Source organism: Acinonyx jubatus, chromosome D3 (assembly GCF_027475565.1).
Source record: "Acinonyx jubatus isolate Ajub_Pintada_27869175 chromosome D3, VMU_Ajub_asm_v1.0, whole genome shotgun sequence".
NCBI lineage: Eukaryota > Metazoa > Chordata > Mammalia > Carnivora > Felidae > Acinonyx > Acinonyx jubatus.
The window spans coordinates 21,080,259-21,095,069 of NC_069392.1; the positions used below are offsets into that span (position 1 = coordinate 21,080,259).

Genomic DNA, 14,811 nt, shown 5'->3' on the forward strand with positions numbered 1-14,811 from the left:
TTTTTCATGTATAAAGACAAGAGATAGCTCGTAAAAGTAGAAACAGTAATAAACAGCTAACACTTACTGAGCTTTCCATATTCTAGGTATTGCTCTAAGCCTAGTACATGTATCATCACACTTAATCTTCAACAAACCTATGAGGTAGGCACTATTATTATCTACTTACAGATAAAAAAAAAAATCTAAGGTACAGGGAGGGTAGGTAACTCATTAAAAGGTACAAGGCAAATAGGTGATTGAGGTGGAAACCTAGGTAGTCTTTTTTACCTGCTTTATTCAATCACAATTAATTGTGTGGTATTGGCTCAGAGAGAGAAATACAGACCAATGGAATGAAGAGCCCAGAACAGACCCATGAATAACTGGGACTTTACTCTATAGTGAAAGTAGATTAATAATCATATAAAAAAGATAAAGGACAGGGGCACCTAGGTGGCTTAGTCAGTTAAGCATCTGACTCTTGATTTTGGTTCAGGTCATGATCTCACAATTTGTGAGATCAAGCCCCATGCAGAGCCTGCTTGGGAGTCTCTCTCTCTCCCTCTCTCTCTCTCTGCCCCTCCCCGCCTCAAAATAAATAAGTAAACTTTAAAAAAAAAAAAAGATAAAGGATGGATGAATCAGCAAATAGTGCTGCAGCAATTAATTATCCATATGGAAAATGACAAATTAAGACCCTTTTCACACAATTTATAAAATTAAACCCAAAATATATTAAAGACCAAACCATAAGATACAAGAATAAATTAGGCTACGGTGAAATTAATAATATCTGTATGGAAAAAAAGGCATCATAAGCAAAGCAAAAAAATTTTTTTAAAAAGCTATAGACTGGAAAAAAGTACGTGTAAAGTATATAACACTCAAAAGATTAGCTTTTGGTTTTTATTGTTTTAAATTTATTTATTTATTCTTGAGGGGGGAGGGAGAAAGAAGAGGAGAGGGAGGGAGGGAGACAGAGAGAGAGAGAGAGAGAATATGAATGAATGAACCCCAAGCAGGCTCCACACTTTCAGCACAGAGCCTGACACGGGGATCAAACTCACAAATCGTGAGATCATGACCTGAGCCGAAATCAAGAGTCAGACATTTAACCAACTGAGCCACCCAGGCACCCCTAACATCAAAAGATTAGTAAGCAGAATCTAAAACAATGTCCACAAATCAGTATTTAAAAAAAAGGGGGGTGGTGCCTGGGTGGCTTAGTTAAGCATCAGACTTCGGCTTAGGTCATGATCTCACAGCTCATGAGTTTGAGCCCCGCGTTGAGCAGCCTGGAGCCTGCTTAGGATTCTGTGTCTCCCTCTCTCTCTGTCCCTCCTCTGCTCATGCTTTATCTATCTCCTTCTCTCTCTCTTAAAAATAAACATTAAAAAATTTAAAAAAAAAAGGTCAAATAACCCAACATAATAAAGAGTGAGGAATGTAAACAAGCTCAAAAGCAGAAACCCAAATGCAAACAAGCATCTGAAAAGATTCTGTGCCTCACCAGGAATCAGTGAAACACAAATTAAAGCAACAGTGAATTACTGTTCCATACCTATCAAATTGGTGAAGATGACCAAGTCTGGCAATGCACAGTGCTAAGGAGGCAGAAAGAAATGAGAACTGAAACATTAGCACTTAAATCGGCACAACACTGGAAAGCAACTAGGCAATCCTTAATAAAGACAGAGAGATGAATACCCAATGAACCAACAAGGTCATTTCCAGGAACCAGAATACAGAATCTTTCAGACTCTTGCACAATAATATATGTTTAAAAATGCTCTCTGCAGAACCATTTGTAATTGAAAATATGTAGAAGTCATCAATAGTCCATCATTAGCATAAATACTGACTACTATTGAAGCAGATAAACTGTACCTTATTCATACAATGGCATAGTGTACGGTTAATAGATCTCTACATACCTACAAGGATACACCTCAAAAATATACTGTTGCATAAAAAAGGCAAGCTGCATAGTAATGCCCAGTATGACACCATTCATCAATTTCCTAACTACAAAACCAGAACATTTCTTCTTTGTGGTATGTATGCACACATTTCTACAAGTGAAAAAGAACACAAGGGAATGATAACCTTGTATCAGTGCAGGGGACATCTCTGAGGACGGATGGTGGCAGAATGGAGGAAGAGCAGGGCTTGAGCAGTGTTTGAACAAGTATGGAAAATGCGAACACCTTCTAAATCTGGGTAGTGGTTACTTGGGTATCTGCTCATGTTTTTATAAAGGTTTTATATTCAGTGTTTCTATGTTTGAGGTACACAAATTGATAAAAAACATTTTTTTAATTTCACATATCTCATGATGTCTATGCTGCCTAGTTCAGAGATGTCATGAGGCTTAAAAGAAATGACTTAAGTATAAATTCTTGGTAAACCATATGCTACTTACCAGATATAATGCACTATTACTCATAATCTGCATAATAAAATCTGGTCTTAGAGTTTCACACAGCTTTTGGTCCATATCAATATCTTTTTTTTTAAGTTCATTTATTTATTTAGAAAGAGAGAATCCCAAGCAAGCTGTACAGTATCAGTGCAGAGCCTGTTAAACTGTGGAATCATGACCCAAACTGAAATCAAGAGTTAGATGCTCAACTGACTGAGCCACCCAGACACCCCGTGCCCCGTATATACTAATAAGATCTTGATGATTCATAATTTTCACTGAATTTGACTCTGAATGACCTTGGGTTGTTTTATATGTTAAATCCAACCACTAACCATGAAAACCTGCTCTCACTAAAATTATTCAGTCAAATCTGTCGTTGCAAGCTTTGAAGACAACAATCAAAAGGGAATTCTGAAGTGTTCTGAGCAATAGCACCAGCAGAATGGGTTTATAGGCTCTCGGAGTGGCTCTTTGGGAGAAAGGTGAGAGGAGGAGGGGCAGAGAGAGTGGGGGACACAGAGGCTCTGTGCTGTCAGCACAGAGCCCAACATGGGGCTCAAACTCACGATCCAAGAGATCATGACCTGAGCCGAAGTTGGACACTTAACCAACTGAGCCAACCAGGTGCCCTGAGCAAATTTTTTCTTCAAAGTCAATTAATAACTATTTTAGACTTGCATGACACACAGTTCTCTGTGGGAACTACTCAACTCTGCCCTTGTAGCCTGAAAGCAACCTTGGACAATGCAGGTATAACTGCATCCCAATAAAACTTTATTTACAACAGACTGTAGGCCAAATATGACATGTGGGCCACTCTGTGGACCCCTGACCTAGATGATTGTATATGCTATTTGCATGTGATTTCCATATACTGCACACCTTTGCACTGACGATGCAACATGTTGTCAGATTAAAAAGAGATTTACTCCTATATATAGTAAAGGTCACTTCTTTTTTTTCCCTATTCCCTGTTCTATTCTCTATAACTGACATGGCAGCCCCAGAAGTACTCAGCAGACCAAAGAACTGAGAGAAACTCAGAGTCTATCAAAGGTCATAAGAAAGCTTCACCACAGCATAGTCTTAGTACAGATGTTAGGCCTTTATTACTGACCAAAAGCTAGTGGCATCCTCAAAAGAAACCTCAATATAAGCAAAATTGTATTTAGAAGCCAGGTTTTCTTTACAGTCTCAGTTTCTTTTCTGCCCTCATTATTTTCTAACTTGCTATAGGAAAACAGCAATAAAGAAATAAAGAATATACTGTTGTTTCTTTAATCATATTTGTAACTAATTCATAAATGCCCTTCCAGCTCCATGATTAGCAAATGCACCATACAAACCATTGGTAATCACATTTAAGCATATTTTTTAAATGTTTTTTATTTTATTTTTGAAAGAGGGAGAGAGTGCATGTGTGCCTGTGCACCTGAGTGGGAGGGTGGGGGTAGAGATGGAAGACAGGATTGAAGCAGCTCCAGGCTCCGTGCTGTCAGCACATAGCCTGGTGTGCAGCTTGAACTCACCAACTACAAGATCATGACCTGAGCCAAAGTCGGATGTTTAACTGACTGAGCCACCCAGATGACCCTAGCATATTCCTAATAGCAGCCTCTATCCATTGAACCCAGCCTTCCATGTTGCTTCTGCCCTCCACCCCCGCCCACCGCCCCTGACCCCCTTAGCTGAAGGGAGGGCCTAGGAGAGAGGGAGCAGCATGATGGCCAGCCTTCTTGGGAATCCAACCCTGCCCTCTGTGGCTGTGGGGTTTGACAACATGGACAGAAGACACCTATGCCAAAGTCTGCTGCGCTCACCTGCAGCTGGAGGCTCAGGGCCCTGTGCTTCACAGCTGATGCATGGAGGGCATGGCCCACACGGACCCATCCCAGCTGCTGCCTCCAGTGGCTCCACCACACCCTGTCAAAGAACAAACCAAAGATAGAACCAGTCAAAAAAAAGCCACCCAGAAAAGAGAAGGTCAATGAGGGCTGGGCCTTGGACCCTCGTCTCAAGTCTCTATTCCCTCACTGTGCCATCTCGACTGACATCTGTTGGAGCCACTGCTGAAAAAAATAAAAAAATAAAAAAACAAACAAACAAACAAAAAAAACGAGAAGCAGTCCTAGAACAGCTAATTTAGGGCTGGAAACTGATGGTTCCTAAGATCAGCTCCAGTCTTAGAAACTCTAGACATGCTCTATTTGGAACTACACACGTTTAAAAATATGAATTATTGCCAACATACAAAAAAATCAGGAGATTTCACAAAACAAATTAAAAAAACATGGCTTTTAGATCTCCAGTCTTGGCGTCCTTTCTGCTTACTTTCTAATTAGCTGTAGGAAAACAGTAATGAGGAAATGAGAGTTTGCAACCTCTGCTTTTTACAGAAGCACTCACTTTGGTCACTCTAACCTAGCAAAATCTTTATGTTGTCCTAACCTGGGCCATGCTTAGCAGCATCACTCACTTCAAACTCTCAAGCTATCTTACATTACTACTTACCTTTATAAGCACTTAGGGGATTACAAGTTGCCTGAATTCAGTCCCAGCAGCCAGTACAGGACTAGGAACATTTTAAGCCCCGTAAATAAGTAAAATTATGTAAAAACATCCCCCATAGACTCTGATAGAAATGTACACTTATTAAGCATTCAAAAATATTTGCCAAATAAATTTTAAATAACTTAAAGAGGTTATTTAAAACAAAAAAGAATTTTTAGGTGTACTGATGTTCTGGATACCATGTTAAATACTTCGGATGTCATCATATTTATCTCCCATGACAACCCTGAAAGACACTTCAAGGTGTACCTATTTCACAAATGAGGAAAGTGAAATGTGGAGGTGAAAGGACACAACTATACATGTGGGAACATGGAATTGAGCTCAAGTCAGTCTAGCTGCAAAGCTTCTGCTCTTATCTATATCAGAAGGTCCACCTCTTTTGAGCTTTTAATATGCTGCCATTCAGGACACCTAAAGGACCAACCAGAGACAACATTCAGTGGGATCAGTCCCACTATAAAAGCAGCTCATTGTTACACATGTCTGGTTTTCAAAGTCAACTAATTCACGTCCCTCCAAGGTGTGGACAATGCTGATGAAATGCTGTATAGGGCAGTTACGAAAATGGGCTTTAGCATCAGAAAGATGGGTAGCTGAGCCCTATTTTACCAATTACAACTTATATGGGCTCGGGCAAATTACTCAACCTTTCTGAGACCCTTTGTGTTATATATTTTTTTTTTTAAAGTTTATGTATTTACTTTGAGAGAGAATGCAGGTGTGCACACAAGTGGAGAAAGAGAAGAGAGAGGGACAGAGAGAATCCCAAGTAGGTTCCATGCTGTCAGTGCAGAGCCCGACGTGGAATTCAAACCCACAAACTGTGATATCATGACCTGAGCCAAAATCAAGAGTCAGACACTCAAATGACTGAGCCACCCAGGTGCCCTTGGACTCTGTGTATCTTAATATTTACAAAAACAGTACTTATTTTCGTTTATGGTGATGATGAAATGAGACTTTACATTAAAATATTAACACACACAAACAACAGTGTTTACTCAAACACAGTAAGTACTCAATTACTGTTACTGCTGATTATGTGAAAACCTGATAGTGTAGTTGAACAAGTTGTCAATAAATATTTATTTAAGGATCAACTATGTTTGAAACACTGTTTTAAGGTGGTTTTTTAAAAAAATTAATTTATTTTTGAGAAAGAGAAAGCATGAGTTGAGAGGGGGCAGAGAGAGAGGGAGAAAGAGAGAACCCCAAGCAATCTCCACACCACCAGCGTGGAGCCCAATGCAGGGCCCAAACCCTTGAACTGTGAGATCATGACCTGAGCTGAATTCAGACACTTAACTGAATGGGCCACCCAGACACCCTGCAGTGGGTTTTTAGAAAAATGTTTTTTTTTTATTCTGAGAAAGACAGAGAGCGAGCAAGGGAGGGGCGGAGAGACAGGGAAAGAGAGAATCCCAAGCAGGCATCATGCTGTTAGCGCAGAGCCCAACAGGGGGCTGGATCTCACAAACGGTGAGATCATGACCTGAGCTGAAAAAATTGAGAGTCAGATGCTTAACCACCTGAGCCACCCAGGCACCCCTAAGGTGGGTATTTATGTGCATAATACAAAACAGAGGTCAAATGATAGCTGATTTGCAGAGCAATTGAACACACTCACCATAAAATACTCCACTGCCTAAACTCCAGGGCAGTGGTCTGCATCTGAAGTTTGGTTCTACGAAAAACCACGTAGATCATCCAGGACTTCCAGGCCTGCCGCATCTTTTGCTTTGCATCTAGATGCATCAAAAAGATTTTCAAAAAGGAGTAGGGAAAGATAACAGAGTACTTCTGGGTTATCGAGAAGCTCATGGGCTCTCTGTATTCACCCTCCTTTTGAATATCTAAATTCATCCAGCCTTCAAGTGCCCCCTGGTGGAAAAGTTGTGAAAATCTACAAAATGAATAAAGACAAAAGGACAGGTGAAGAATGGCTATACAAATGATGACATTTACAAACCACTTAAAGGAAAATAAATATACTACACTGTTCAGAAATCTTCTGTTTTAAACGACATTCTTTCTAGATATATATTCTGTGATATTTACAGATGAAACAATGTGAATAACACAAAAGAGCAGAGAAGTGAGACTGGTATGAGTTGGTAACTGATGAAGCTGAGTGACAGGTACATGGAGGTTCATTATTTCATCTTCCAATTTTGTAGACATTTAAAACTTCCCACAGCATAAAGTTAAAGGAGAAAAAATTATGTTCTAAAACTTGCTGCTTGAAATAATAATTGTAAAGTAGAATAAGCAAGACAAAAGAAAAGGATACTATCTGTATCTGCTTGGAAAACAGAATAAAAAGGACCAGTAGTGTTCCTGGAAGAAAGAGAATTTACTAAATACGGGAAGTGTAAAGGTCCATAGGTCTCCCTTTGAAGTAATGCCATTTTCATTATGAAAGCCACCACTAATGAAGTTAATTTCTGTTCTTTTCAGAACACAAAGGAGAAAACAAAATTATGTCAACCGTGTTCAAGACTTTCTCAAAATGTGGTAAGACAAGAGCTTTATTTCTATTTCATAGCAATTAACCAATCAAGTCAAGACACAGAGAATACAACATGTAGCTTCCTTAGGCCCCTCGGGCAATGCTGCTGTGGTTTAGAGTTTGGGTTCCTGAGTAAGACATACCAGGTGTGAATACTGAGCTTATCACTGGGCTGAGTAACATCATACAAGTTCCTCATCTATAAAATGGCGCCTTCTTTAAAGGTATGTTTGCCAAGGGTAAATGAGATCATCTATGAAAAGTGTCTCCAATAAATGCAAGCTGTTATTTTCCTGAGGGTGGTATACAAGAATCTGCATTAATGGTCTCTGCCATGATTCTAGACAATTTAGAGAACCACACTTCCCAAAGGCCTAAAAGTACTTGTTACTTTTTTACTTAACAGTATGAGAGTGAAAAGATACTCCCTGAGGTCTGTGGGCATAGCCTGAGACAACTGTCATAGGTCAGAAACAACTCTTTTTATCTGAAGAATTCAAGTGACTTTTCTTTCTACCCCATAATATAGCTGTATTCATTATAATTTTAAATAATATGAGACAGAAGAATGCACATTCCTCAAAGATAGACTATTCACAAGACAAAGCACGTTCTGAAACAAAATAAAACAAACCTGAACAAATGTAACAGAACTGAAGTCATACTAAGTTCTCTGATCATAATGAAGTAAATTAGAACATCAATAAAGATATTTTGAATATTTCTTTATATTTTTCATTTTATTTAAATCCAAGTTAGTTAACATATAGTGTAATAATGTTTGCAGGAACAGAATTTGGTGATTCATCACTTACATCCATACATTTATTTATTTATATAATTTATTGTCAAACTGGCTTACATACAACACCCAGTGCTCATCCCAACAAGTGCCCTCCTTAATGTCCATCACCCATTTAGCCCATCCCCCTACCCAACACCCCTCCAACAACCCTCAGTTTATTCTCTGTATTTAAGAGTCTCTTATTGGGGGGCCTGGGTGGCTCAGTTGGTTAAGTGTCTAACTCATGATCTCACAGTTCATGGGTTCAAGCCCTGCTTTGCCAGTGTTGAGCCTACTTGGGATTCTCTCTCTCCTCTGCCCCTCCCCCCACCCATTTCCCCCCCCCTCTCCTCTTCCCTCCCTCCCTCTCCCTCTCTCAAAATAAACAAGTAAACCTAAAAAAATGTTTTTTTTTTTTAAAAAGAGTCTCTTATGGTTTGCCTCCCTGTTTTTGTCTTATTTTCCCTTCCCTTCCCCTATGTTCATTTGTTTCTTAAATTCCACATATGAGTGAAATCATATATTTGTCTGACTTACTTCACTCAGCATAATACATTCTAGTTCCATCCACGTTGTTGCAAATGGCAAGATTTCATTCTTTTTGATCACTAATATTCCATCGTATAAAATATACCACATCGTCTTTATCCATTCATCCATCAATGTACATTTGGGCTCTTTCCATACTCAGGCTACTATTAATAGTACTGCTATAAACATTAGGGTGCATGTACCCCTTCAAATCAGCATTTTTGTATCCTTCAGATAAATACCTAGGTAGTGTAATTGCTGAATCACAGGGTAGCTCTATTTTTGATTTTTTGAGGAACCTCCATACTGTTTTCCAAAGTGGCTGCACCAGTTTGCATTCCCACCAACAGTGCCAAAGTGTTCCCCTTTCTCTGCATCCTCGCCAACATTTGTTGTTTCCAGAGTTGTTAATTTTAGCCATTCTGATAGGTATGAGGTATTTATCTCATTGTGGTTTTGATTTGTATTTCCCTGATGATGAGTGATGTTGAGCATCTTTTCATGTGTCTGTTAGCCATCTGGATGTCTTCTTTGGAAAAGTGTTCATGTCTTTTGCCCATTTCTTCCCTGGATTATTTGGTTTTTGGGGTGTTGAGTTTGAGAAGTTCTTTATAGATTTTGAATACTTACCCTTTATCCGATATTTCATTTGCAAATATCTTCTCCCATTCTGTTGGTTGCCTTTTAGTTACATTGACTGTTTCTTTCACTGTGTAGAAGCTTTTTATCTTGATGAGGTCCCAATAGTTCAGTTTTGCTTTTGTTTCCCTTGCCTCTGGAGCTATGTCTAGTAAAAAGTTGCTGTGAATGAGGTCAAAGAGGTTGTTGCCTGTGTTCTCCTCTAGGATTTTCATGGTTTCCTGTGTTTCATTTTGGTCTTTCATCCATTTTGAGTTTATTTTTATGTATGGTGTAAAAAAGTGGTCCAGGTTCATTCTTCTGCATGTCACTCCAGTTTTCCCAACACCATTTGCTAAGGAGACTGTCTTTCTTCCATTGGATATTCTTTCCTGTTTTGTCAAAGATTAGTTTCCCATACATTTGTGGGTCCATTTCTGGGTTCTCTATTCTGTTCTACTGACCTATATGTCTGGTTTTGTGCCAGTACCATACTGTCTTGATGATAACAGCTTTGTAATATAGCATGAAGTCTGGAATTGTGATGCCTCCAGCTTTGGTTTTCTTTTTCATCATTATTTTGGCTATTTGGGGTCTTTTCTGGTTCCATAAAAATTTTAGGATTGTTTGTTCTAGCTCTGTGAAGAATACTGGTGTTATTTTGCTAGGGATTGCATTGAATGTGTAGAGTGCTTTGGGTAGTGTAGGTACTTTAACAATAACTGTTCTTCTAATCCATGAGCATGGAATGTTTTTCCATTTCTTTGTGTCTTCTTCAACTTCTTAAGCTTTCTATAGTTTTTAGCATACAGATCTTTTACCTCTTTGGTTAGGTTCACTCCTAGGTATCTTATGGGTTTTGGTGCAATTGTAAATAGAATCGATTCCTTGATTTCTGTTTCTGCTGCTTCATTATTGGCATATAGAAATGCAACTGATTTCTGTATGTTGATTTTGTACTCTGTGACTTTGCTGAACTCATGTTATCAGTTCTAGGAGTTTTCTGGTGGAGTCTTTTGGGTTTTCCACATAGAGTATCATGTCATCTGCAAGAGTGCAAGTTTGACTTCTTCCTTGCCAATTTGGATGCCTTTTATTTCTTTGTGTTGTCTGATTGTTGAGGCTAGGACTTCCAGTACTATGTTGAACAACAGTGGTGAGAGTGGCGATCCCTGTCATGGGTCCTGACCTTAGAGAGAAAGCTCTCAATTTTTACCCATTGAGGATGATATTAGCGGTGAGTCTTTCATATATGGTCTTTATGATGTTGAGGTATGTTCCCTCTACTCCTACTTTCTTAAGGGTTTTTATCAATAAAGTAGGCTATTTTTTGTTAAGTGCTTTTTCTGCATCTATCGAGAGGATCATGTTGTTCTTATCCTTTCTTTTATTAATGTGATGAATCATATTGATTGATTGTGGACACTGAACCACCCCTGCAGCCCAGGAATAAATCCCACTTGATCGTGGTGAATAATTCTTTTAATATATTGTTGGATTTGGTTTGCTAGCATCTTGCTGAGAATTTTTGCATCCATGTCCATTAGGGAAATTGGTCTGTAATTCTCCTTCTTAGTGAGGTCTGTCTGGTTTTGGAATCAAGGTAAAGTTGACCTCATAGAATAAGTTTGGAAGTTTTCTTTCCATTTCTATTTTTTGGAACAGCTTCAAAAGAATAGGTATTAACTGTTCTTTAAATGTCTGGTAGAATTCCCCTGGGAAGCCATCCAGCCCTGGACTCGTTTGTTGAGAGATTTTTGATTACTGATTCAATTTCTTTCTGGTTATGGGTCTGTTCAAATTTTCTATTTCTTCCTGTTTCAGTTTTGGTAGTTTATATGTTTCTAGGAATTTATCCATTTCTTCCAGATTCCCCAATTTGTTGGCATGTAATTGTTCATAATATTCGCTTATTAGTGTTTGTATTTCTGTGGTGCTGGTTGTGATCTCTCCTCTTTCATTCGTGATTTTATTTATTTGGGTCCTTTCCTTTTTCTCTTTGATAAATCTGGCTGGGGGGGGGTTATCAATTTTGTTAATTCTTTCAAAGAACCAGCTCCTGCCTGGTTTTGTGGATCTGTTCTGTTGTTTGGTTTTTTTTTTTTACTATATCATTGATTTCTGCTCTAATCTTTATATTTCCCATTTTCTGCTGGTTTTGGGCTTTATTTGCTGTTCTTTTTCCAGCTCCTTTAGGTATAAGGTTAGGTTGTGTATTTGAGACATTTCTTCCTTCTTTAGGAAGGCCTGGATTGCTATGTATTTCCCTCTTATGACTGCCTTTGCTGCATCCCAAAGGTTTTGGACTGTCGTGTTTTCATTTTCATTGGCTTCCATGTACTTTTTAATTTCCTCTTTAATTTCCTGGTTAGCACGTTCATTCTTTAATAAGATATTCTTTAACCTCCAAGTATTTGTGGTCTTTCTATATTTTTTCTTGTGGTTGATTTCAAGTTTCATAGTACTGTGGTCTGAAAATATGCATGGTATGATATCAATCTTTTTGTACTTCTTGAGGGCTGATTTTGTGACTCAGTATGTGATTTATTCTGGATAATGTTCCATGTGCACTCGAGAAGAATGGGTATTTGCTGCTTTAGGATGAAATGTTCTGAATATATCTGTTAAGTCCATACAGTCCAATTTATCATTCAAAGCCACTGTTTCTGTGTTGATTTTCTACTGAGATGATCTGTCCATTGCTGTAAGTGGGGTGTTAAAGTCTCCTACTATTGTATTTTATTAATGAGTTTATATTTATGATTAATTGGTTTATATATTTGGGTGATTTCGAGTTGGGGGCATAAGTATTTACGATTGTTAGCTCTTCTTTAATTATGATATTATGTCCTTCAACTCGTTACAGTCTGTTTTAATATCTAGTTTTTCTGATAGATGTACAGCTACTCCAGCTCTCTTCTGATGTCCATTAGCAGATAGATGGTTCTCCATCCCCCTACTTTCAATCTGCACGTGTCTTTAGGTCTAAAATGAGTCTCCTATAGGCAGCATTTAGATGGGTCTTATTTTTTTTTAATCCATTCTGATATCCTGTCTTGATTGGAACATTTAATTCATTTACATTTAGAGTGATTATTGAAAGATATGAATTTAGTGCCATTGTGTGGCTTGTAGAGTTGATGTTTCTGGTGATGTCCTCTGGTCCTTTCTAGTCTTTGTTGCTTTTGGTCTGTTTTGTTTTGTTTTGGTGTTTTGTTTTGTTTGTTTCTCCACTCAGAGTCCCCCTTAAGATTTCTGGCAGGGCTGGTTTAGTGGTCACAAACTCCTTTAGATTTTGTTTGTCTGGGAAACTTTATCTCTCCTTCTATTTTGAATGACAGCCTTGCTGGATAAAGAATTCTTGGCTGCATATTTTTCCCACTGGGCACACTGAATATATCCCACCACTCCTTTCTGGCCTGCCATGTATTTGTGGGCAAACCTGCTGTGCACCTGATCTGTCTTCCCTTGTAGGCTAAGGACTTTTTTCCCCCTGCTGCTTTCATGATTCTTTCCCTGTCTGTGTATGTTGTGAATTTGAGTATGATATGCCTTGGTGATGGTCGGTTTTTGTTGAATCTAATGGCAGTTCTCTGTGCTTCATGGATTTTGATGTCTGTGTCCTTCCTCAGATCAGGAAAGTTTTTCAGCTATAATTTGCTCACATAAATCTTCTGCCCCTTTTTCTCTCTCTTCATCTTCTGGGACTCCTATGATACACATGTTATTCCTCTTTAATAAGTCACTGAGTTCTGTAAGTCTGGTATTGTGATTGGGGCACCTGGGTGGCTCAGTCTGACTTCAGTTCAGGTAATGATCTTGCAGTTCATGAGTTCGAGCCCCATGTTAGGCTCTGTGCTAACACCTGCTTTGGATTCTGTGTCTCCTTCTCTCTGCTCTTCCCCCACTCATGCTCTGTCTCTCTCTCAAAAATAAACGACAAAAAAAAGTCTTGTATTGTGACCTTTTGCCTTTCTTTCCCTCTTTTTTCCTGCTTTATTATTTTCCATAATTTTATCTTCTGTATCACTGATTCACTGCTCTGCTTCATCCATCCTTACCATCATGGCATCCATCAGAGATTGCATCTCGGTTACAGCATTTTTAATTTCAGCCTGACTAGATTTTATTTATTTTATCTCTGCAGAAAGAGATTCTCTGGTGTCTTCTATGCTTTTTTTTTTTCAACCCCAGCTAGTATTCTTATAATCATGGTTTTAAATTCTAGCTCAGATATTTTACTTATATCTGTGTTGGTTAAATTTCTGTCCATCATTTCTTCCTGTTCTTTCTTTTGGGATGAATTCCTCTATCTTGTCATTTTGGGGAAGAAAAAAATTAATAAAAAATAAAAATTTTTAAATAAAAAACAAAGCAGAAAATCAAATAAAGGAATCTAGATCCTAGATGTGTTTGCGTCTGATTGTTGAAAGAAGCTTGATAAAAAAGAGAAAAAATAGACCAAAAAAAAGTTTAAATAAATTAAAAAAAAATTTTTTTAATGTTTATTTATTTTTGAGACTGAGAGAGACAGAGCATGAATGGGGGAGGGGCAGAGAGAGAGGGAGGCATAGAATCAGAAGCACGCTCCAGGCTCTGAGCCATCAGCCCAGAGCCCGACGCGGGGCTTGAACTCACGGACCGTGAGATCATGACCTGAGCTGAAGTCGGACGCTTAACCGACTGAGCCACCCAGGCGCCCCAATAAATTTTTAAATAAAATGGAGTAAAATAAACTAGAATAAAAAACCAAAAAATTAATTTGCTCTTTCTGTATCCAAGAAAGAGAAAGAAAAAAGCAAACAACATAAGCAGAAACAGAAGCAACAAAAACGAACAAGCCAACAGAATGAAATCTGGATGAAATTACATCCAGTTTCCCCTAGAATTGAAACTCTGCACATTATAGTATAGATTAAGAAGGTGGAAGGGATTTGTGCTTCTATTCTGGGGGATGTGCCTGGAGGGCACAAGTGGGTGGGGCTTGGTGTGATGGCTCTGTTCTCCACTTGGTGGTGCTGCTTAGCTCACTGGGATTGATCTGTGTGTGTGCTAGAGGTGAAAATGGCTTCACCCAGCTCTCTAGTCTCTGGTGCAGGAATTTCGTGCCCTCACAAACACATGATCAATCACTTCTCCTTTGTCTCAGGCAACTGTCTTCCCCCCTCCTTTACCCTGTCTGTGTCCAAGCTGTCTGCCAGCCAGGTGGCACCTCCCTTCAGAGTTTTATCTCAAATGGGGATGTGTTTCAAAATCCCATACTTCAGAGACCCCATGGCTTGGACCCACGGTGATTCTCTGGGGGAGTGTCTCGTGGAGCAATGGCCAGGTATTGACTTGCCCCAGAAAACGTTTGCATGATTGGACGGTGGCAGAGACTCAGAGTTT

At 38.8% G+C, this 14,811-nt stretch overlaps 1 protein-coding gene across 1 annotated transcript in view; it reads right to left on the reverse strand.

Annotated features, from left to right (window-relative positions):
* SFI1 (SFI1 centrin binding protein) overlaps positions 1-14,811 on the reverse strand; it is a 103,349-nt gene that overhangs the window by 45,319 nt on the left and 43,219 nt on the right. The window contains exons 8-9 of the mRNA XM_015081480.3: positions 6,609-6,726; positions 4,228-4,330 (exon numbers count right to left, since the gene is read on the reverse strand). Coding sequence (XP_014936966.2) covers positions 4,228-4,330; positions 6,609-6,726 — 221 coding nt within the window. The remainder of the gene's footprint in view (positions 1-4,227; positions 4,331-6,608; positions 6,727-14,811) is intronic.